At 40.0% G+C, this 23,497-nt stretch overlaps 1 protein-coding gene and 1 long non-coding RNA gene across 24 annotated transcripts in view; one reads left to right on the forward strand and one right to left on the reverse strand.

The window, feature by feature from the left end:
• TCF4 (transcription factor 4) overlaps nucleotides 1-23,497 on the reverse strand; it is a 515,439-nt gene that overhangs the window by 214,322 nt on the left and 277,620 nt on the right. For 18 of the 23 annotated variants that reach the window (XR_008314851.1, XM_053289328.1, XM_053289336.1 and 15 more), the window contains 2 exons: nucleotides 1,301-1,430; nucleotides 1,060-1,109 (listed from right to left, as the gene is read on the reverse strand). The exons of 2 other annotated variants lie outside the window; for them this stretch is intronic. Coding sequence is in view for 20 of the 21 variants with exons in the window: in XM_053289328.1 (XP_053145303.1) it covers nucleotides 1,060-1,109; nucleotides 1,301-1,430 (180 nt within the window). In the remaining variant the exon portion in view is untranslated. Of the gene's footprint in view, nucleotides 1-1,059; nucleotides 1,110-1,300; nucleotides 1,431-2,307; nucleotides 2,635-4,603; nucleotides 4,906-19,261; nucleotides 19,359-23,497 lie in introns of those variants that run through there. 3 more of the 23 variants (XM_053289346.1, XM_053289347.1, XM_053289345.1) reach the window with 3 other exon arrangements.
• Nucleotides 1-23,497, forward strand: part of LOC128342237 (uncharacterized) — a 66,027-nt gene that overhangs the window by 31,460 nt on the left and 11,070 nt on the right. The gene's annotated exons all lie outside the window — the stretch shown is intronic.

Here is a 23,497-nt window from a genome sequence, read left to right on the forward strand (position 1 = left end):
TTGATTTGAAATGCCATCTAATTTATGACCACATGTTAAAGTGCTATTCCAGTCATCGCATAAATGCCTGTGGAATTGCTGTGATGTATGGGGATTATGGGTTGTACTTCATCACAGTTCCCCCCATCCACCTCCTAAATGCAACTCCTAATAATAGCAAGTAAATTATTATTATTTGTCTAAACTATTATTTGTGGCTCCACTGTGCTGTAGTTTAGCACTATGAATAATTTACAAAATAACCCATAAGGTAGTTGCCTTAAAACATTATATTGCATTATATCTTACAGTATTTTTATTTTTTTTTAAGTTGCAGCAAAAAGAAACACAAAAGGAAGGATACTATACTGTGAAAAAATATATCTAATTTATAATGAAAAAATTAGCTTAAATGTATGCATGTAAATAATCAAGCTACTACCCACAATTCTGAAGGGGAAAAAACCACACACACACACACACACACACACACACACCATTTCCTAAAGGGAGGGAGACATCATCAGTAGCCCATAATTCCTTCAGTAACACCTGGATTCAACTGGTCGACACCTGGAATCACACACACAGTGAGAGAGCTATTTGTGCAGGTACATTTACAGCTCTAATTCAGAAACTTCAGTGGAAAATGAAGACGTCCTCCCTCTATTCTGGGCTGAGACCCATGTAAATGTTTCATAAATCCTCTCTACAAATCTCTTTTAACATGCAAATCCATAAATCATCATAATACTGACAAAGAAGTTAACCAGCACGTGAAACTAATGCGTATTCTATCTGGAGCTGTATACTGGTAAAACTATCAAAACTAGAGGCACTTTTCCAGAGTTCTCTTTAAAAAACCAAGTAAACAAAATGAACACCACTCATCACCAGTTTTTCATCTCTCAGGTTACAAGACAACATTTTAATAGTGTCCCCATCCTTTCTGCAGATATTACAAATAAATGCTTAGGAAGATGTTTCATTTGTAAAACAGGTTAAACAGCACACTTTTTTCTCAAAGGAAGCAGTGGATACTGAAAATGCAAATACATACGAAAGACAATGTGTACTTACTGAAGATGGTAAACCTGGAGGAACCTTTCGTACTTTCTTTGTTTGTACTTCTGAAAAAAGAAGACACAATGTGGCTGAAAGATGCAAATTTGCAGGCTCACACCCTCTATAACTTCCAGGTTTGAATTTAGCTTTGCTCCAAAATTTCATATTAATGAATGCAAGACAGAGGTTCACTGGAAGTTTCCTTTTTTTTAAAAAAAGTATAGATGTGGACATAAAAAGTAGCACAGTGACTCACCCACAGAGGTACTGTGCAGAGGCCTCCTTCGCGGGTTATTGCTAGAATACTGATAGTACTGAGAGCCAGGTTTGGTGGGTGAGAGAGCTCCTGGGTTGCCCATTTCCATGTCACCTCCAAGGAGACTTTGCTAAAAGATGTTTGAAAAAGAAGTATTGTTATATTTAACCTTTGCCCATTAGTTTTTTTTTTACCGACTCCTAGCACGCACTCCCCTCCTCAAAAGTCTCTGTGCCTGGCAAATTGAAATGCTACATCAAACATACATTTCCAGACTTTACACTCAGATACTGTATTACAAAGCAGTCTTATTAAGATTGGTTTTCTTTTCCATGAAACGAGTACTTAAAATCATTTTGATTGTTACAAGAATGGCTTTCTATTTAAAATACCTTTCCTTTACTCCAGGGAAAGAGGAGTTAAATCCACAAACTTTCTTGCAATGACATTATGGAAAGATCCCCAAATGCCTTTTTTCTGATTGAGGTTGAACCAAATACATTGCATTTTGCAGTATAAAAATTTACCCTGTTGCTAACATTATCTATAAGGATGTATACAATAATTTCATTGTAGGGTACTAGCTATTTATTTTATAATGGAAAAGTTTTTTTCTCAGATTATATTGATGTATGAAAAGTAGCAAATTCTTACAGTACAATATAAAATGTGTTAACCAGAACATGATCTATGATTAAGATGATAAAATAAATGATGCACTGCTAAAATAAACTAGTGTTTTTTCAAACTATTTGGCTGGGAGAGGGATAAGGCAGAACAATTAAGACTAATGGACAGTATATGTTGTTGCAAAATACTGAGATCAGGTTGTCTATATTATTAAGTCAGAAAGTGAATATCCACAAATACAAAATCTACTTACTTATGAATGGACAATAGCTACTAAGAAATAGAAAGAAATGGTATCTGAGCACAATAACAAGGAAACGGCACAGACTACAACATTTTCTAAAAATGCGATTGCTATAAACTACATTGAAACTTACCCATAATATATAAATCCCCTGATTATACTCTGCATTGAACACATTGTTCTTTTAATTTTTCTGATATGCAATAAAACAGGTGCAGATACTACCATTTATATGATGAAGAAATTTTCCATTTAATAAAGAAATTTTAAAATTAAGTACCAAAAATCTAACTTTATCGTTACTTGTAATCAACTTTTACTGACTGAACTAATTACTGTACTTGATAAAGTACAGAATGTGTTTTCCCTAATCTAAATTCTAATCACCATGTCACTCACAACAGACTTAGTAATGCTTCACTAACACACTATTCACATGCAAAACACTCTAAATAGGCCAATTATGACTCTGCCCCTGTTCCCTGGTTAACCCGCTGAGAACTGAAAAATTTCACAAGGCAGTCACCAACTAAAACAAAGGCTCCTTGTTTTAAATTAAGACAGTCTTTTTGATTCTTAAATACCTCAACAAAGTGCCATGTCTCTGTCTGAAAGCAGTTGGTCAAATATGACCCATGAGCTGGAAAATACTTGGGGGGGGGGGAAATCCAAAGATGACTTTTCATCCTAAAGACGTATATGAATTTATTTTTCTAGACATGCAACTGGTAAATTACTAGTGTGTTACCAGCTTTTACCATGTAAAATCCAGTTAGGCATTTTACATGCAGTCCTCTATAGTTTTCAACCACCACCACCTACCCTGACCCCAAACAAGGAAAATTTATACATATTATGGCTTCAAAGATGGGAGTGTATAAAATCACAAACTGTTGGGTGGATAGCTTACAACTATTAAATATGTTCCCTTGTTGACTACTTTCTCCACTTTTGGCAAAAAGGGGAGGTAGAGTATGTTACAAAAAGAATAAATCAAAAATAGATATTAAACACATTTCTTCAACAAGTTTTAAATCTTCCATAAATATTCTGAGACTTAAGAAATTAATCCAGAATTAACAGATAAATATTTCAAAATGCTTATTTGGCCACATTATTTAAAAAGCCACATTAGTCAGACCCAAAATCAGATATACTAAGCCTGAGCATGGCCACTGGAATGATCTAAAAGCTTGAGTCAGCCTTATTGTATGATGCATCTATCTTCCTGATTAAGTTAGTTTCTACTAATAAGAACATATATCAAATTAACGAATTGTCTCACAGTGTACATCCATGTACATTCATAGTTTCATGTTTCCTATTAGCTTTCTTCTTGCTTCTATGAAATACCTCAAGATTGAGTTGTGAGGAAACTACAGGGGGAAACTCATAGCAGCTATGGCAGAAATAAGCAAAAGGCTTATTTTTAAAATGTTCAAAAATTGCTGTTTTAGTTGTGTAGCTAAATTGCTCTAAGATTAATGCTAATCTCAGTATTAGCACAGGCAACAACTTTAGCTTCAAAACATTCAATTGTCAAAATTACTCTGGAATTATGCAGTCCGAAATAAGGATACCCATTATATACTACAGAGTTGTGATGTTCCCAAATAAAGCACAGATCTTTAAAATAAGCTATCAGGCAACCTCATAAGTGAGTTAACATTTAAGTGAGTAGTACTGATGAAAATAGGGTGAAATTCCAAATAAGAAGGTTTACAACTGCAGTTGTAGAATATTTTTTTAAAGCGTTGACATAATATCTAAAATATTTACTTACAAAAGTGTACAAAAAAATCTTGTGAGAAACCATACTGGGCACCACAAAAGCCTCACATTTACTGCAATGTATGTATTTCATTCACAAAACCAATATGTTTTCTTCTATATGAATATACATTAATCTGGATTTGCATTTGCAAAAAGTATTTATACAGCAAAAACACTACTGGCTCTTTTTTCAAACCTGTCACAGAAGTGCCTCCAATTTTGTCTTTATTTAAACCTTTGTTTTCTATTGCAACAGTTAAGTCATTCTTCTGAGGCAACAAAACATGCATTTACGTGCTCTTATGGGGGCTTCTCCAAGTACTCTACTGGGGAGAACTAAGATAAATATATATCTGCTCATTCTAAGGTACTTGTAAATAGAACAACAAGCATTTACTATTGTTCAGTCATTGCTAACATCTTCTAGCTAAGGGCAAGAAAGACCACAGAATTATAGACCACAGCATAAGTTTTGGGTATCCTCAAGTTAAGAAATGAATGAAATACTATACACTTAACATCTGTGCTTCAGATTGACCAGGAAGCTAAATTTTAGAGGTGCCAACTGTCTCTACTGTTGTCTGGTAAAGCTAAAACAAATGGTTTATATACTACATAACATCCACTATAATATTAAGCATATCACTCTGTCTCACCAGTGTGTGGGCAAGGTAAAGAAAATGTTGCTTTTTTTGAAGTAACAAATATAATTATTTTTCAATAGATAGGCTGCGATCCAAAGAGGTGCTCTGGAGTTCCCAACTGCTCGTGCTGGGTGGAATGCTATATTTCTCCTGATGCCAGACAAATAGTTTTCGAAAATCCACTCAATTTAAAAAGGGATTTGTCAAGCAGCAAGGAGGACTGGTACTTGAAAAGTTCAAAACTCCCTTGACGGGACAGAAGTAGTCACATGGTTCTGTGGATCCAGGCATAATTGTAACACTTGCAGACAAAACATTTTATTAATAATTACTGCAAGTCACCCCAGAAGCATGCATACTGGAATGCTGCTTTTGCTTTCTTGAAGCCACTGACACCTGTTTTAACACTTGCAGAAAGAAATTGTTTTTATTAAATCACTGCAAGTCACTTCAGCAGCACACATATTAGAACATGGTTGAACTCCCAGATCCAGAGGAACAAAACAACATTGTTACATGCAGAACACTAACTAAGTTGAGAAGAAGTATGGCACTATCTGCAGATTTGAAGGGCTACATACCCAGTCTGAAGAATATTCAAGTGATTTAGCAAAGTTCTTTATAATAGCCATCAACTTAAATATGCATACTTCTATGATTTGTTACATACACCAGTAGGCATCTAAAGATAGTCATGACTAAGTCTCACTGAAATTAATTCAGTGATGCTTAGTTATGAGTAATTATTTTATAGTTTATTGATTTATTTGATTTATTTATTTGATTTATTGATTCATATAGTTATGTATACATGTTACATAATTAGACTGGATGCTGCCCACTGCGATATTAAAACAAATAACCTGTTCAGTTTGCCAGTTAGCAGTCTACATTTGGGTCAAAACACATTCACTATTAGGGACTCCAACTTCACGCAGAAACCACACTACCAGATTCACACATCCCAAAATCGTTTTTCTCAGGCTGGATACTTTACGCGCTTATAGAATGCAATCTGCAAAATCTACTACATAGCTCTTCTCCCTTCATTTCATTCAGCCTATTTTTCTTTTCTCCTTTTTTTCTTTTTCGTAATACATTTTCATTAAATCATGAACTGGCTACTGAATCCTGTCTCAACAGCCAAAAAGGTAAAACCATTAATTAAGATGAGTTGTCAGAGGGACTGCATTAAATAGAAAAGATTAATATACTTAATGTACTTTAAAAATTAAAGCCTGCATCTCTCATAGATTGCAAAACTTGGGTTTTTCAAATGAAAATGATTGTTTTCAGCTAGATAACTGTTACACTTTAATTTTATACATGCATGCACACATATGAGTTTTTAAACATAATGAATGGAAAATAGATTTCTAAAACTATTATATTTAACCTTAATTACAAATAAGATTAAGATTAAAACAGGGTGATTGGTGCCTTTCTGAATGTATAATCAATTCATATAAAAGGCAAATGACCCTAAATAGTGTAATCTGTTAAAGGAAATTAACAAAAACAACAAAAGGATAGGGAAAATATTTCTGGGGAATGGCCCCTTGACTGGACTTCCTGGATAGATTCTCTCTCTCTTTCTCTGTCACTTCTATTAAATTGTGATCAGATATCAAACACTCCTTCATGGGGATGTAGAACAGAGAAAAAACAGTCTTAGATGAAACCAGATTACGCTCCGTTTCTGAACATTTGCCAAGTATTTGTAAGTTGAATACATGTTTGGGCATTCTTGCACTCAAACAGCTGCAATTCTACACTACCATCACAAACCTATGTGATCTATAGTGACTCTGGGCCATATGTTCCACTCCTCCTGTTCAGCAAAGAAAGCAAAATGGCCTAAGGCTTAAAGGAGTGTCAGGAGGGGCTGTGTGGCAGTGAAAAGTTGATGCCTTGTAGATCTTTCTTCTGTGTCCTGTGGCTGCCATGAGGCCCTGCAATATCCCATTTCCTACTCCGACACGGCACAGAGGGCAGCCTGCAAGTGGAAGGATTAATAAACAGCTCTTCAACACACCTTTTTGAGCTTTCAAAGTGACATTCATCAAAAACAACATTCATCATAGCTTTATTTTTCTCTATATATCATCCAGGTAGAGAGTTATTCACATCACAGCAAGAAAAGAACCCAAACTGCAGCAAGACTAACTTGGCAATCACTTCTTATTGTTTCTGGACATGGGTAGGCATGGTGAATGAATGGATCGGTCTAGTTTTTCACAACAATAGGCCAGGCAGAGCTTTAGCACCCATTCTCTAGCAAAGAATTTCTAGAGAAAAGAAAATGACACCACATCTTCTGTGACACACACACACACACACACACTGCAGTACATACCACTCCTATGGTCTGTACAGATCTCTTCTTACCATAGGATGTTACACAGAAAGCATAGTATACATCCATCCCATAGTTAATAAAACAGATATGAGCAAATAAATCCATTTAAAGACCGAACATCAAGATCTAAGTATGCATAAATGCATATTTGCAAATAGATAGCCTTATAGCTAGAAATTTTAAATAATAAACCTTAATGTCTTCCTTTTTAGGCACGTGGAGGGGACATCTTTCTTTTTAAAATTCAAAAGGATGTCAGAACTTGCATTTTCACCTAGAAAGAAACCGGGCTTCATCCTGGTATTTCATAAAAGACTCAAGCTATAGCTTTTCCTTTTGCTCCCTTTCTCACTATGACCTATTCAAATTAGGAAAGTTGTGGGTGCTGAAATTTTGAAAAAGTGAAATTTTAAGTGAATTTCAGGTTCTTCCCAAGCAAAAGGTGACAGAGGATTTAAGGGAAGCAAAACAAATTTCATTAAGAGAAGTGAAATTTCTCAGGGGGTTTCTGTACATCCCTAATTCAGCTATATAGGCATGTATGCACACAGTAAACCTGAATATGCTTACAGCTTAATCATCAAAGGGGAAAAATGTAAGTTTTTCCAATTCAACATGGGAAAATATTGCCACTTTAATGTATCTTAATAACTAAGTGGAAATCCTCTTTCACAGTCCTTGTTTTTGAGTAAAAATAGAGGTATTCAGGTTTAAGCAGAAGATGAAAATAACCCAAATATTATTGCTGGGCTATTATGCATATTATTATGATTGTTGAGCTATTATGTTCAGCAATCAGGAAATTCTAGGCTCATTCCATACATTTGAAATGGTTGGTCATTTTTGCATATTGTCCTTTGTGTCTGTCCTTCCAATCCTAAATTTGCAGTTTAGTTAAACTGTGCTTCCACAATTCCACCTCAGGCTTCAATCTTTCCACAAGAATGGGAAGTTTACCCATGGGGGGGGGGGAGGATGAAGTTTTTTCAAATTCTCATATTTGCAAGCTTTTATTGATTGATTGATTTAAAATCTTTATATCCTCCCCTCCAGCAGACTGCTGCTTGGGAGAGTAGAGAACAATAAAAACATAAAATTCATGATAGAAGAATAAAAGAGTAAAGGGCAATAAAATACAATGAATTTGTTTTATAAGTTTGTTTTTCCTTTGATTTCATCAAAATTTCTAGCCATCTTGAAGGCTATCGAGTTATGTTTGGAAGGGTACACATCTTGAAATTAATAAAGATATACATAAAACTAACCTCAATAAACACATTTGATTATTGTTACTTCCTTGATATACCTTTTGGGGCACCAGCGGTGTGGGGGTCAAATTGGACATGATAATCACAGCCAAATTTTTTAATTATATATCTGGTCCACTCATGTATAAAGCTGCGGATAGAACAATCTAATTATTACATCAAAGGGCCACACAGGTGTGGGGAGAGGAAAGCTTTCCTGCCTTTATCTCTTTCGTTGCTATAGACAGTTTTTGCGCAGCCCAACTCTTAATACCAATAGTATTACTCTGAGAGAAAAGTGCCTGAAATGTCAGAACACAGGGAGGGAAGGAAGGGAAGGTTCAGCTCCCATCACCTGTATTGCCCTTTTGAGGTAAAAATGAGAACCTCCTACCTCTCACTTTATATGTGAACAGGGCAGAAATGAGAATAAAACCTTGGCTACCATTGACATGTCTTGTTTGACCCTGCATTAATTCAAAATTATGGAGCAAAAACTGCTGCTTCCTTGATGCAGGCAAATTAATAGAGCTTACTCCCCCTATCTGGAGGAAGCAGATAAAGGGTCTCTCTGTGCTGGCAATGGAATTTCAAAATTTTTAAAAGCTTGAGTTAATTTTTTTCACACAATTTTGATGTCACAGCATCAAATGTCCAGCCAGATATCCAAGTTCCTCAGTGAATTTTCACTCAATGAGTACACACTATTCTAGAGGGTTTTCCCCCATATTGACATTATCTTAAAAGGCATCATGTTGGAACAAGGTATTGTGTATTAATGTCAATTATAATTAATTTAATTCTTCTCCTCACTCCCTTTCTTCAATTGAAATATAGAGTGGTTGAGATAAAAGATTAAATCTCTGTATTTAAAAAATATATATAACAGTGATGGATTAATTTCCCTTAATTGCATACTTTGAACATTGAGCATAATGGTTAAGTAGTCCCATTATTTGTCTGTTTGATTTTTTATGGAATAATCATGAATTAATCCTGATATCATTTGGTTGTTATTTAAAAAGAAGATGGTCCAACATAAGAGTTCAAATGACCGCAGGTGCGATGTTTTTATGATGATGGTGGTAGTTTATAATAGATTTTGCTCAGCAAAATCTCTTGCCCTTATTTTCCACCACAAAAAAACATAGTTGTGTCCGTAAAAAGTTCTTACACAATAGAATAGTCCGAATGACATCATGGAGCCAGTGTGGTGTAGTGGTTAGTGCTGAACTAGGACCGGGGAGACCCGAGTTCAAATCCCCATTCAGCCATGATACTAGCTGGGTGACTCTGGGCCAGTCACTTTTCTCTCAGCCTAACCTACTTCACAGGATTGTTGTGAGGAGAAACCTAAGTATGTAGTACACCGCTGTGGGCTCCTTGGAAGTAGAGCGGAATATAAAATGTAAATCATCATCAAGTCTGTACTGAAGAAAGTGTCTTTACCATTAGACAAATGTTAACATTTAATGATGCGTTTAGTTGAGAGTGTTATATTTCCAGATACACCAGAATTGTTATGAATCTTTCCAGAATTGTCATGAATCTTTGTCCTGCTGTATTTCCTGATCATAATTAGGCTTTGCTTACATAACATAACATAACATAAAACATAACATAACATAACATAACATAACATGAGGCAAGTCTCACGATCAGGGAGACTCGCCAGATGGGGTTAGGCAGGAAGATGAGGAAGCCTGCCATAGGAACCCATAGACGAGGAAGCCTGCAGCCCTGGGCAGCTGAATTTACCACCGACACGATGCTGGATCCATCAGGGAGCCAGTGGGGGCTGTGGGGATCAGGGGCCATGTGGCCTGTGGAAGTGGCTTGCAGCCTCCCAATCGAGGGTCTACTCTTGTGTTGCTGCGCTCCGTGGCAACACACAAGCAGAACGCCAAGGTTAATGGAGCACTCGCTCCATTAACCTCGGCTAAGCAAAGGGCTGCACAGTTCCCGTAGCAGCACACAATCGCCAAAAAGTGGGCTAGGCTCCGTTAGCCCGCTTTTTGGCAATCGTGAGAATTGCCTCAACATACCATACCATACCATACCATACCATACCATACCATACCATACCATACCATACCATACCATAAAAATAGATTGCAATAGCTTTCTACCCCAATCTACTTGGGTTAGAATTTAATAAAATTGCTCAAACAGCTGTTCTTTATGAAACAATGCAATCACATTTACTATATACATTATCAGAAGGTTAAAAAATATCCTTACCAGAAGGTTAACATATTTTTTTTTTTTAACTCTAGCAAGTAAAACAGTGGCTTAAAACACATTTGCTCAGTCACTAGTCCAAGACTTGGGTACATCCTATTGCTATAAAAATATAGAGTTAGTCACAATAGTCAGAACCTTCATGTTCATAAATATATAACTATATATTTATATATAGTTATATTTATATATATATTTATAATTATAAACTGATAATATATAGGTCCCTGCTAACTGGGCAAAGAGGCACCTTTTAACATGGTGATTCTCTTTATTTAGCAGGGAGAGAGTAACTGGCCCTATCCACCCCCAGCACAGGACCTCCCATGACTGTTGCTGGTATCTATCTTACGTTTCTTTTTAGATTGTGAGCCCTTTGGAGACAGGGAGCCATTTTATTTGTTTGTTGTTTCTCTGTGTATACAACCTTGAGCCATTTTGGGAAGGGCGGTATAGAAAGTGAATAAATAATAAATAAATAAATAATAATATGAGGAAATGACCTGCTGAAAGTCCGGTTCCTGGGGATAGGAGTGTGCACAAACCATTTAATGGCGAACCAGTCTGTGATGAAACAGGCCGGTTTGACAGTTCAATTGCAAACCGGACCGGGCCTGGTTTGGCTTGAACCGGTTCATCGGTTCGAGTGGCTATTGTAAAGTTAGATAAAGGTATTGTACATTTAGGAATACAATAACACTTAGGGTGGCTGTGGTGAGGGCAGACAGGTGGCACCTGGGGGCCGTGGTGGTGAGAGGCACCTTTAGAAATAAAGGGAAAGGTGCTGCTGGTGCTTACCAATGCATACTTCAGTGGCACTCCCCCCAGCAGCCTGTGTTACGCAGCGATGGCATGGCACCTCAGCTCCTGCGTGGGCCCTCAATCACCTGCCCTCCACGCATGTGCAGAGGCCATTTGCATGACCATGCCATTGCATGGTCCATGGTTTGGTCCAAATTTGTTTTGTATTTGGACTGGACCATGCAAAAACATTCCACATGGCCCCCTACCTGTGAAGTGTGTGCCTGCTGGAAGTGTGGACTCCCCAGGAGACAGGAGAGGAGCTGTAGCCTTCATGCTCTCTGCTATGGCCTGTCCAGAAGCAACTGGCTGTCTACTGTTGAAGCAGGATGCTGGAGTAGATAGACCTTGGATCTAATCCAGCAAAGCTTTGTTTACATTTTTATGTCTCAGTAACAGGCCTTAGACTACTTCATAGCAGTCCTCAACATTTTTTTAAAAAACAAACTACAGTGGTCCCTCTACTTACGAAATTAATCCGTTCCGAATGCACATTTGTAAGTCGAAAAGTTCATAAGTCGAAAAGCGGTTTCCCATAGGAATGCATTGGGAACGGATTAATGCGTTCCGGAGCCTAGAAAAAAGACCCAGACCCCCAGTAAGGCTTGCAAACTGCACAGGAACATTTCTTTTCAAGAATAAACAGGCAGTAAACAGGCAGGCAAGTCAAGGAAACCGCATGAAAAATTCGTAAGTCAAGGAAACCGCATGTAAAATTCGTAAGTCGAGGAAACCCCATCTAAAAATTTGTAAGTCGAAAAAACCGCATCTAAAACCGGATCTAAAACTGCCATTTGTAACTCGAAAAATACTTATGTCGAGTAGTTTGTAAGTCGAGGGACCACTGTAATACATTATTTTTAAAGTTTTGAGCTGGCAATGTAGCATTTCTCTTCAGCTTTAGAACCAAATGTTGAGAGATAGAAAGTGGGGGGCAGGGGCTGGTGCTAGAAGCAGAGATGATGAGTTTTCTGATGAGTTTTCTTCTTTAGAGTAAAATATTTATTCTTATATGGCTTATATTCCAAATGCTGTTTTAGTGCAGATGCAATGTCGCTCAATCTCGCCCTGCTTCCCTTTCTTATGGGTAATCCCCCCACAGTGCAGTTTTGGACATAACTATGTCAAAGGTTATGTTGCACTGACATTCAAAAGGAGGCTCAAACCATGGTTCAGGCTGTGGCTAGCATTTGCATGAGTGCAGGAGGAATGCTAATTATAGTTAGCTCCAAAACTGAAAGGAAGTGTGCATGCAAGAGAAGAGGAAGAGGAGGGAGAAGAAGTGCAAGAGTCTTAAAGAAAGAGCGAAAAAACATTCCATGGCTTGGTGGTTGGGCAGGAGTACGTCTCTTGTTTTTTGTCCCATATCCCTATTCTAATATTGACAAGCTTGACACCACCCTCATTCAAGGTACCTCCAGTACTTTTTCTGGTCACCATACCATTTTCTGGTGACCTCCTTGCCAGAGCTCAGTAAAGTATTTTTATAATGCCACTTATCTGGATGTAGAGTATATTCTATTACTTACAGTCAGTAATGCTGGGGCAGAAACTGCTACATCATCCATCCATCCATCTATCTATTTATTTTCATGAATATCCACAATTAGTCTCACCACCCCAACAACAAAGTTTAAAAAGGGATGGTCTGTATTTCTCTGTGTTCTCACAATATCTTTATAATAAGCAATATTATTATAAGCAATATTATAATTAAAATTGTCCAATTGTAATTATAGGCTCTTCCCTGTTCCCTCCTCAACACATTATGGTGAAACACATGGATGCTAAGATATTTCTAAGTGTTTCTATATTTAAAATATACCATCTCAGAGAGTGTAGGCATGTGAGGGCATGTGAGGTAAGAGTCAGTATGGTAACTGCCACCTAACATACATTGTAGTAAAATTAATGTATATTACTGGGCCAGGCACAGAGCATCTGCTCCATTAGTTCTCTTCTCTGCTTTCTTCTCCCCTCCCTCCACCAGTTTCCTCTCCCCACCCGGCCACCCCTTTCCTTTTCCTCTCCCCGCCCACTGGCCTCTGCATTCCTTTTCCCTCCCCCAGTCACCACCTTCCCTTTCCCCGCCCTGGCTGCTGCTTTGCTCTCCCCGCCCATTGTCCTCTGCTTTTCTCTTCCCTACCCCGGCCACCACTTTCCTCGGCCTGCCCATTGGCCTGCACCTTATCTTCTCTGCTGCCGCTTTCCTTACCCTCTCCCAGCCACTTGCTCACAAATTCTCACGAGAACTGCCACACATGGGATTAGCGACAGGTACTCCTAAGATATTAGTATGCAGTACAGAATGCTCCAATGCCTACTTAGTGACTTAAACACCTACCAGTTGTGCATCTGATTAAGTTTGTTCACATGAGCACTGCAACCCAGGTGAGGTGAGGAAGGTAAGATAGATCTTACCTTCCTCCCAGACCTGGGTAAGGCTGCTCATGTGAAGCGCCAGGATCAAGCCTAATCCCGGTACTACCTCCCTCAGTAGCCAGAGTTTTTTATCTGTGCTTTTACATGGGTAGGGCTGCTCGTGTGAATAGCCTTATTCAATGTTGTTTTCCAATCTGTTCCTATAGACCTGTCTAAGGAAGATGGTCATTTAATCATGAAAATACTAAAAGGGAAATTTATATATATATAATTTTTCTTGAAAGATTTATATCCCAACTTTTGACTTGAAAAGCCCTCAAGGCAGCTTCAGGGTAAAGTGTAATAAGTTGCCAAAACCTATATAAGTGTAACTAAAGAAGTATTTCTGATCTTTCTTTTTATTGTGAGTCAAATGTACAGGGACTGCAGGCAAAAATGCCCAGTAAGTTTATGATTCTTTGGGTCAGTACTTTACTGCATAATCAGCAATCATGTTGTGAAGACTAAAAAGTATTTCTTTGTCAAATTCTTTTAAAACATAACTGAGTTTCAAAAAACTTACTAATCTAACAAGACAATTAAATTTACTTTTTGTAAATGTTTCAGCTAGAAAGAGCTTGCTGCTTGAATTCTAGGTCTAGACATTTTAGATGGGATAAAATATCTTGACGTACTTCTGTCAGGTATTTAGTGGCATCATTCCCTTTTTTTAATGATTCCCCCTGCCCATGAATATGAGAACATAGAAAAAGAACTGCTACAAAACTGAATGTATCAGAAAGAATATTACACTGAAATGTTCTTGCAGTGCTTACAATCCAAATTAAAGGTCCAATGAGTACATTCAGAATAACTAAACAAGCTATTGTTGAGTGAAATGACTTGCCTTGGTGGGCTGATTTTGTTAATTTTGTTCTCTGTGCTCAGAAATCTGAATATCCACATTTGTTTTCTGCTGAAACAATATTATGATGTCCTGATATGAAGGTGTTCCATTCCAACCTCAGAACGGAATGCAAATGCCTTTCTCTGCACATCCCTACTGGTCAGGCACCCCAAGTCCCTTTTCTTCTAAGATGGTCCAATGGAGGGGAGCTCACCATCATTGGTGGATTTCTTTCCCCCTCCCCCCACAAAATATATTTTTTCCTCTTTGTGGGTGCCAAAGAGAGAGACTGGGTCAGCGGAAAGCAAGTAGCCTTATTGACCCTCCTTCCCTCCACTCTACCTCCCTTCTATAAAAGTATGGAACATTTTATTCACATTGTGGTGGTTGAGCACTCAGTCCACTGACACCTGTGTGCCTCCGTGTGTCAACATCCAGTCTGGCAGGTCAGACCAGGAACCTACAGGAGAGCCTGGAGCAGCAAAATATGGGGAATGGGGGATAACTCAGTGGTAGAACCCATGCTTTGTATGCCGAAGGTACAAAGTTCAATCCCCAGAACCTCCAGGTAGACGTCTGAAAACATGGACTGCCACTGCCACTTAGTATGGACACGACTAGTTTCAGATGGACTAAGGCAACTTCTTATGTTCAACAGCCTAACACTCTCTGGAATGCCTCTTGTGATTTAAATGCTACATAAGATGATGTCCTTTTCTATCATTAAGGGAGTGTTTAAATTGCCCTGCTGGGGATTCTATGGGGCATCTGAACAAGTTGCAAGACATCAAGCATTTTTGACATTTTCATGCTTCAAATAAGTGAGCTGCTAACAGTGCAATGGTCTTGGATAGAATTATGTGGGGAAAACATAGGGGAGACATTTCCCTTTCGAGTGATCTAACTCTTAGGAGACCCACCACACAGTCACTGTGAAGTCACCATGGCACAGAAAATGCTATTGATCATCTGAATCTACTCTGATACCATATTTTAACTTTGTTTGCTAGGTTAATCCTATCACAGTCAGCCAGACTAGCTTACCACAACCCTGTGCATGGCTCACTGGGCTTCCAGCAGTGTGGGCAGTGGAGACAACGAAGCAAAAGCAGATAGCAAGTAGTTACTTCAGTACCAGCTATGCTTCCCAAGAAAGGCCACGTTCTATTGAACAATCAAAGGGATCAATGGCCCTGTTCAGACAGCCCCAAAAAGGGATGCTGTACTTGCATGCAGCATTTCGAGAGTGAGCTGCCAAGTCCTGCTCCGGTGCTAATGTGCCAAGAAGCATCGTCCTCCCCACACCTGCCACACTTATGGCACTTGTCTGAAGAGGCAAACACTGTGAGCATGATGGCAGTTGCTTCTATGATCGAAAGGCTGGGATATTACATTAGGGATCCAGACAAAGTCTGTAAGTATGGAAGGCATGGGGAGGATGATGTTGCTTGGCACATCAGGGCTGGGGCAGGGTTTGCTGGTTCACTCCCAGGGTGATTTTCAAAAGGGTGATGCTAATCAGTGCATCAGCACTGGGGTAGGACTTCTTGGTGTGCTCTTGGAACACTGTCCCTTTTCCTGCATTGTCTGAATAGGGCTACTTATCTTAGGACTATTTCTGCAATGACATGTTTTGTAATTGCCATTGCCAGGTGTTTTTTTGGGGGGGAGGGGGCATAATCTCACCTTCCATTGTGAAGTGCAGCAAAAAGTGTTTATTTTTCCATAAGGAGTACACAATTGAAGAATCTGTGACTGACCCACTTCACAAGATAAGGTGTACATCATGTTTTTACACAGTGACCCGTAGAAAAAATCTGTAGTGTCATACATCAAGACTTCCAAAATGGTCTTCATAAAAAAAAATAACATTGCAATTACAAAACAACATAAAATAACGATAATACAAAACCACGGCATCTGGGCAGATACAATTCCAGCATTTAAATGTATTCTGAGTTCAGTCTTCAACTAATGAAAACAGATCAAGTTTGAAAAGGGAGTTCCAAAGAAGAGGAACCAACACTGAAAAGGTCCTATTTATGATCAGTGGCGCTCTCAGCCCTGGACTTCAAGGCCAAATCCCGGGGCCTCCACACTCCCTGCCCCCCCCCAATCCTCTTTAGTCTGTTCTGGACGGTGTGATCACCGCTGGCCTGCACTGCACCAGGTAGCTAAGTGTGATTGTGGCCTGTGACGGGTGCTTTAGAGACAGTGGGGTGGGTGTGTGGGGAAATAAATATATGGGATGGGAATATGTTAAGTTGCGTGTTGAAATGTTTCTACCAATGCATATTTGTATAAATATACCTGTTTTAGTCTTACATTCTTGTGAGTTCAGTTGCTGTGTGTGCCCTCAAGAACCCAAGTGTTAAAAAGACTCTGTGTTTCACAGAGTATGTGTGTGTGTAGGGGGATGATGCTTAACAGCCTTAAGAGTCCCTGGTGGCGCAGTGGTAAAACTGCCGCCCTGTAACCAGAAGGTTACAAGTTCGATCCTGACCAGGGGCTCAAGGTTGACTCAGCCTTCCATCCTTCCAAGGTCGGTAAAATGAGTACCCAGAATGTTGGGGGGCAATATGCTAAATCATTGTAAACCGCTTAGAGAGCTCCGGCTATAAAGCGGTATATAAATGTAAGTGCTATTGCTAACATGCAGGAGGGGCCTTCAGGGGGGCCCTCCAGCCAGGGGGCCCTCCAAAGGCCTTTAGGTCCAGGCTAACAAAATTATCTAGGTGCACCTCTGTTTGTGGTCATTTTTCACCTTATCGTTGATGGCTGGGCAATATGGAGAAGGGCCTCTGATTATTTTTAATACTCAACCAGGTTTATGCAGTTCAAGATCGTCCCAAGTCACTTAGAACTTCAAGTTTATTTGATTGTTTAAAAGATTTGTATCCCACCTTTCAGGTGAAAACCCTCAAAGGTCAGCTAACAACAACTGGAAAAAACTGAACAATAAAGCAACAAAAATGGCAACATAACAGTAGCAAAAACAAAGCAGCAATCAGATATGTCAAACTCCAAAGGGACGGGGTGGGCTCCTAGCCCTTCTTGGACTCCAGAATGACTGGGTCTGTGTGTTAGCACCAAAAAAAAAGGTCAGCTTCAGGAACAGCCAGGGGAGGAGGTTAGCTTGTTACCTGAGTCCTCCTCCTGACTTGCTGCATTCAGCCAGTTCCCTCTCCTGGAGAACTCCCAGCTCCCATACTCGGAAGCAGCTCCTCATCATCTGCTGCCTTGTCTTTAAAAACCTCAGTGCAGAGCTGACAGGGCTTAAAGTCTGCTTCCAGCCCCACCCTCTTCCTGACTTTGCTTCCTGCCACACCCAACCTAGCTGTCTCCCTGGAGCTGTTTCCTGAAACTCTCCCTGCCTTAGCCTCTCAACCCCACTGGGATCTGACCAGCCTGGACCCTTCTCATCCCTACTGCCCCCAAAGGGAATGAAAGCCCCACAGGAGGGAAGCCACGCCCTTCTCCATACTCCACGGGGCCACCCAAGTAACCAGGTAACATGGCATCCCAACAAGATAAAATCGGCATGTTAACACAAAGCCTTGAAAAACAATAGAGTGCTGATCCTGCATCGCCAGGGATCTGTTGCAAACCAGAGGCACCATCACAGAAAAAGCCCCTGTCCCTGTTTCCTGACAATCTAAACAGTGTCAGAAATGGGCCAGAGAGTAAGGCTTGCGAGGCTGACAGTAAGTTCTGGGTAGGCTTGTATGGACGAAGGGGGTTCTCAAAATAATCCCACTCCAGACCATGTAGGGCTCTAAACGTAAATACCAATGAATGTGTGACCAATGGATGTGTGAGCAAGGGTAGGTTTGCCTTTCTAAGTATGACTGCAGCTGGTGCACCAGCTGAAACTAGTAAAAAGCATTCTACCAACCAACAACACCTTGGCATCCAGTGATAAAACCAGGTCCAAGAGAACTCCCATATTGAAAACAGTCCTTCAGGTGGAGAGCAATTCTATCTAGAACAGGGTGCACACAACTGTTCATATTAGCAGACTTCTCCACTCTGAGCACCTCTGTCTTGTTTGAATTAGGTTTCAATTTGTTGGCCCACATGCTGATCAGAAAAGTCTCCAGAATTTTCAGGGTTTTCACCCACTCCCTGAGATCAGTTCGTGGGAACAAGACATGAGATTGGATGTCATCAGCATGCTGATAAGACCTCAGTCCAGATATCTGGATTATCTCCCCCAGTGATTTCATGTAGATGTTGAAGACAGAATCTAAGAAAACCTTATGCCAGTAGATATGAAGCAGAGCAATAATCCCCCAACTCCATATTCTGGATGTGACCTTCATTCAGTAGCACTGAAGCCACAGTAACATTATCCCCCCAACCAACCACACAGCTCAACAAGGCAACCCAGAAGGATATAATGGGCACTGGTATCAAAAGCTGCTGAGGAGTCCAGGAGAATATACAGGGTTAGACTCCCCATGTGCACCTCCCAGTGAAGGCCATCCATCAGGATGACCAAGGCAGTTTCATTCCTCAAACTGTATGCGAAGCCTGACTGGAAAAGATCCAAATAATCAGCATCATCCAGAACTAAAAGAAGCAAGTTGTAAACTGACTAATCATTTTTTTAAGATGACTGGGTTGAAGATGCCCCCCTCCCCGCCCGAGTTATTTCACTACTGTCAACTTTTGTGGCAGCAAGGGACAGACATGCACCACACCTTGGCTCAGAGATGCACTAAGCACCTCCAAGACCCAGGTGCCCAGCTCACCTCTGGCTGCTTTAATAAGTCATAAAGGGCAAAGGTTGAGCATGTAGGTAGCTGCACTCAGACTTCCAAGTAGTCTGTCCATGTCCTCAGGTAGAACAATCTGAAAGGTATCCATGACAACTGGACAAGACAGAATATTGACCTCATTCATCTCAGACTGCCAAAACAATGGTATCCAAGTTAGACTTGATATATAGGATTTATCTGCAAAGTGCTCACAGCAGGGTGTTGAGGGTTCCATAAGCTGTTCCTTGGGGCCTACATTCAAAATCCGCTTCACAGTGAAAAAGCTCCACTGGTTGAAGCTTTGCAAATACAATGGTGGAGAAATATGGGTGGAGTTTGTTCTTTTACCATCATCACTGCTACAGAGTAGGTCCTAACTAAAGATGTGCATGAAATAGATTTTGTGTTTCGTTTCAAGCTCGAAACAAAACAAAAAATCCTTGAATTGATTTGTCAAAACAATGGGCAAACCTGCTGTTTTGATGAAAAGTTTGAAATATTTCAAGTGCTATTTTGCAGGGAGTGCTGGTCTACCAACTGAGGTCAGTGGGTAGACCAGTCCTCTACGGTGGGCCGATGCAATATGTCTGGAGCAGAGGCCTAGTCTACCTTCCGCGTGAGGTGGGTACACAAGGCCTCCGCTCTGGACTTAGCACGTTGGCCCACCTTGGAGGAATAGTCTACCCGCTGACCCCAATTGGTAGACCAGCTCTCCCCGGTAAAATGGCACTCGAAACACTCAAAATGATTCAAACTTGAAACAGGGTAGTTTCCCCCCGAGCTCAAAACAGGCCCTTTATTTTAAGGGCAATTTGTTTCAAGTTTGAAACAATCATTTCAAGCTTGAATCATTTCGAGCTCGAATTGATTTACACATCTCTAGGTCCTTTCCTATCTTCAGCTAAATTCACTGCGAGACTTCTTCCATTTGTGTTCTGGTTGTTTGCCTCTTCATTTCATTGGCTGTAGACCAAGAACCTTAATGAGTAAGACTAGTTGGGGAAAGGTGTCTAGAAGCAATCATACTGATGGCCTGGGTTATCTCCTCCACCAAGGCGCTGGCAGGACCACCTGTCATTCCAGTGGGAAATTCTCCTAGGAATAAATCAGGATCCAAAGCCTCCCACAGCATTCTAAGAGGATCTCCAACTCTGCAGAGATGTCCTAGGCCAGTCCGAAGTCCAGACAAGAGCTTTATCTATGACAAGGGTCACAAATGGCTCTTCAATCCACATACAGCTTCCATTACAGTCATACAAAATTGAGTGAACGTCCTGCAAACCTAGATGTCAGGTGCGACAGGCCCATAGTTGCCATGGAGGCCAAGAAATCCTGAGCTGGCCTCACTGTCATTGTTAAAAGTTCTCAAGACAACCAGTCTTGGTTTCCTCAGCCCCACTTTTGTGACCACCTCCATCAGCTGGCAGCATGTTGAATTGTGCTCAGAAAGGGATCAGGTCATATGATCATTAAAAACAAGTTAACATTCAAGTGCACATCAAACATGTCACGTTTTATGAATATTCTGTCTATTAAAAAAATCAATACCCTAAAATAAAACTTTGAATACTGAAGACGAAATTAGGTAATAATAACAACATACTGTGCATGTGTAACTCCACGTGGCAAAGAAATCCCCTTTACACTCTTCCTCCCAGTTCCAGCAGCCCTATGTTTTCATTGCACTGCTACCAAAAATACCTAAGAATTGGACAGAGAAGGAGGGTGATACAGTCCCAGACTGCAAGAGTCTAAGCACCAGAAGAGAAACACACAATTCTTTACCTAAAACCAGCTGGGTACATAGTGGTAAGGGGCATCACTGAATGCTGGACGTGTTCACAAGGTGAGTGAGAATGACTGCAAAGAGCAAATCACGGAGTGGAGAAAGTGGCTGCACTAATTTACCCCAATGCCTGCTTAAAACTGAAGTGGCCTCATTTTATACAACTCCAAGCACTCACAAACTCTGGACAGACCTCAAGAAAACAGCAATCTCGGCCAAAAATCATAACACTTTAAAATATATTTGGGTAGGGTTTCTTTCTTTCTTTTTGATTGCTGACTCTTTGAATTGCAAAGAAAGTTAAGTGCCATTGAAACTAATGCAATCTAAGCACACAGTTAAACACATAATTCCCACTGATTTCAACAGAATGTGGAAAAAACTAACTGTGGCTTTATGACCCACATTTTCATGTCATCCAAAGTTTACCTTTCTTTTGATGAAAATGAAGACTACAATCTATTACTTAGTTCTCCCTTCTGCACTGAATATTACAATATAAAGAAACAACAACAGCTAGGGATGTGCATGGAACCGGTGGTTCTGCCGGTCCAACACCAGTGGGGGTGGCTCTTTAAGGGCAGTGGGGGGGTTGCACTTACTCCTCTTGCCACTTCCCCCCCACCGGCGCTCCATTAATTGTCCAAAATCCATGGGGCGGCAGAGTACCTCCCTGCTGACACTTTCCCCATTGGTGGTCGGAAATAAAAAAAGTACATCACATGCGATGTGTGCAGCAGGCGCGCGCACGCACGCACAGTACTTCCTTATTTCCGGCCAACAACAGGAGAAGGGGTGGCAGGAAGGTACACTGCCGCCCCATGTATTTTGGGCAGTTAACGGAGTGCTGACGGGGGGAAAGCAATGGGAGGGATAAGTGCACCCTCCCCAGCCCTTAAAGAGCCACCCCCACTGACGTCGGACTGGAGCTCCTCGGTTCTGTGCACATCCCTAACAGAATATTACAGTAAAGAAAGAGCATCCTGCAGAGACTGAATTAAGTACAGATTAAAATGACCAGAATCGCAAGCTAGAATCACAGATTAAGGTGACCAGGCATTTTTTTGTGGGAAGGGGAAGGGGCATTTTGCAAAGGCATTATTTCAACAAACAAGCAAATTTCAGTTACCATACTATTTATGCAAAATATTGGGGGGGGGGGAATCTTTATACAACTCCAAGCACTCACAAACTCTGGACAGACCTCAAGAAAACAGCAATCTCGGCCAAAAATCATAACACTTTAAAATATATTTGCGTAGGGTACCCAATGAGTACCCAGAATGTTGGGGGGCAATATGCTAAATCATTGTAAACCGCTTAGAGAGCTTCCAGCTATAGAGCGGTATATAAATGTAAGTGCTATTGCTATTGCTAAGTGCTATTTATTACAGTAGAATCCTAAGAGTAAGGAACATCTTTAATTTATTGTGCAAGTATTCCTCCACAAACACCTTCTAAATTCTAAGAGCTTTGTAAAAACACAATTGGAATCTATACATCATATTAATATATATATATTTTTAAATGATTGGGGCTTATTAGCTGGAGAACCCCTCTTTTCCATATGTGGCAAAAAGAAAGCCAAACTTCCAGATCAAGTGATCAAAATGAATTTCCTATTCAAAGGTGTAACAGTGATCAAACTCTTTCTTATGAAAATATGAATTTATCTGCTTGCTTGACTACCTGGTTGGTTCCTTTTTGGAGAGTGGAAAATCCATTCATTTGTTGATACATAATAATGACTAATGAATTTTGTTAATATATCAACACTACAAAAAAGTAATAATGGGTACCATAGTTGTTACTGTATTTTATTTTAAACTGTAATTTATTTGACTATTCTTATTGTATGCCACCTTGAGTAATTATATTATATTATATTATATTATATTATATTATATTATATTATATTAGTACACCACTCCAAAGCTCCCAAGAATTGCTGCACTGCCAAGGTGGCCCTGCTCCAGTGCTGGGTGGGCAGTTAAAGGGCCCCCACCACCAGCATACTACATGGGGTACTACACAGTACTGCACAGTAATACTACACAGCATGCTACTTTCCAATGTTGGAAATCCCCCTTTATCAATATGCACAGCCCTAGTACAATGTACAGAGCTGCACTAATGCAAGAAGATTGTGTAGCTGTGTGAAATCACAGAATTTTCAGAATTGTGCTCTTCCACTCTTTTCAAAAGTTCCCTACAAAACATAGGAGGCTTGCCATGGGATGTGCACCTTCTTGCACAAGCACGACCATATTTGAGCTTACACACTAGTCTGGAATGCAATATTCAAATGTAGCACAACAGCTTTGACCTAGCACAACATCTTTATGTAACTACAGCATTAGAATGTCAGCCAGAATATCTTCCTTCCTTCCTTCCTTCCTTCCTTCCTTCCTTCCTTCCTTCCTTCCTTCCTCTTTCTTTCAAAT

Source organism: Hemicordylus capensis, chromosome 2 (assembly GCF_027244095.1).
Source record: "Hemicordylus capensis ecotype Gifberg chromosome 2, rHemCap1.1.pri, whole genome shotgun sequence".
Taxonomy (NCBI): Eukaryota; Metazoa; Chordata; class Lepidosauria; order Squamata; family Cordylidae; genus Hemicordylus; species Hemicordylus capensis.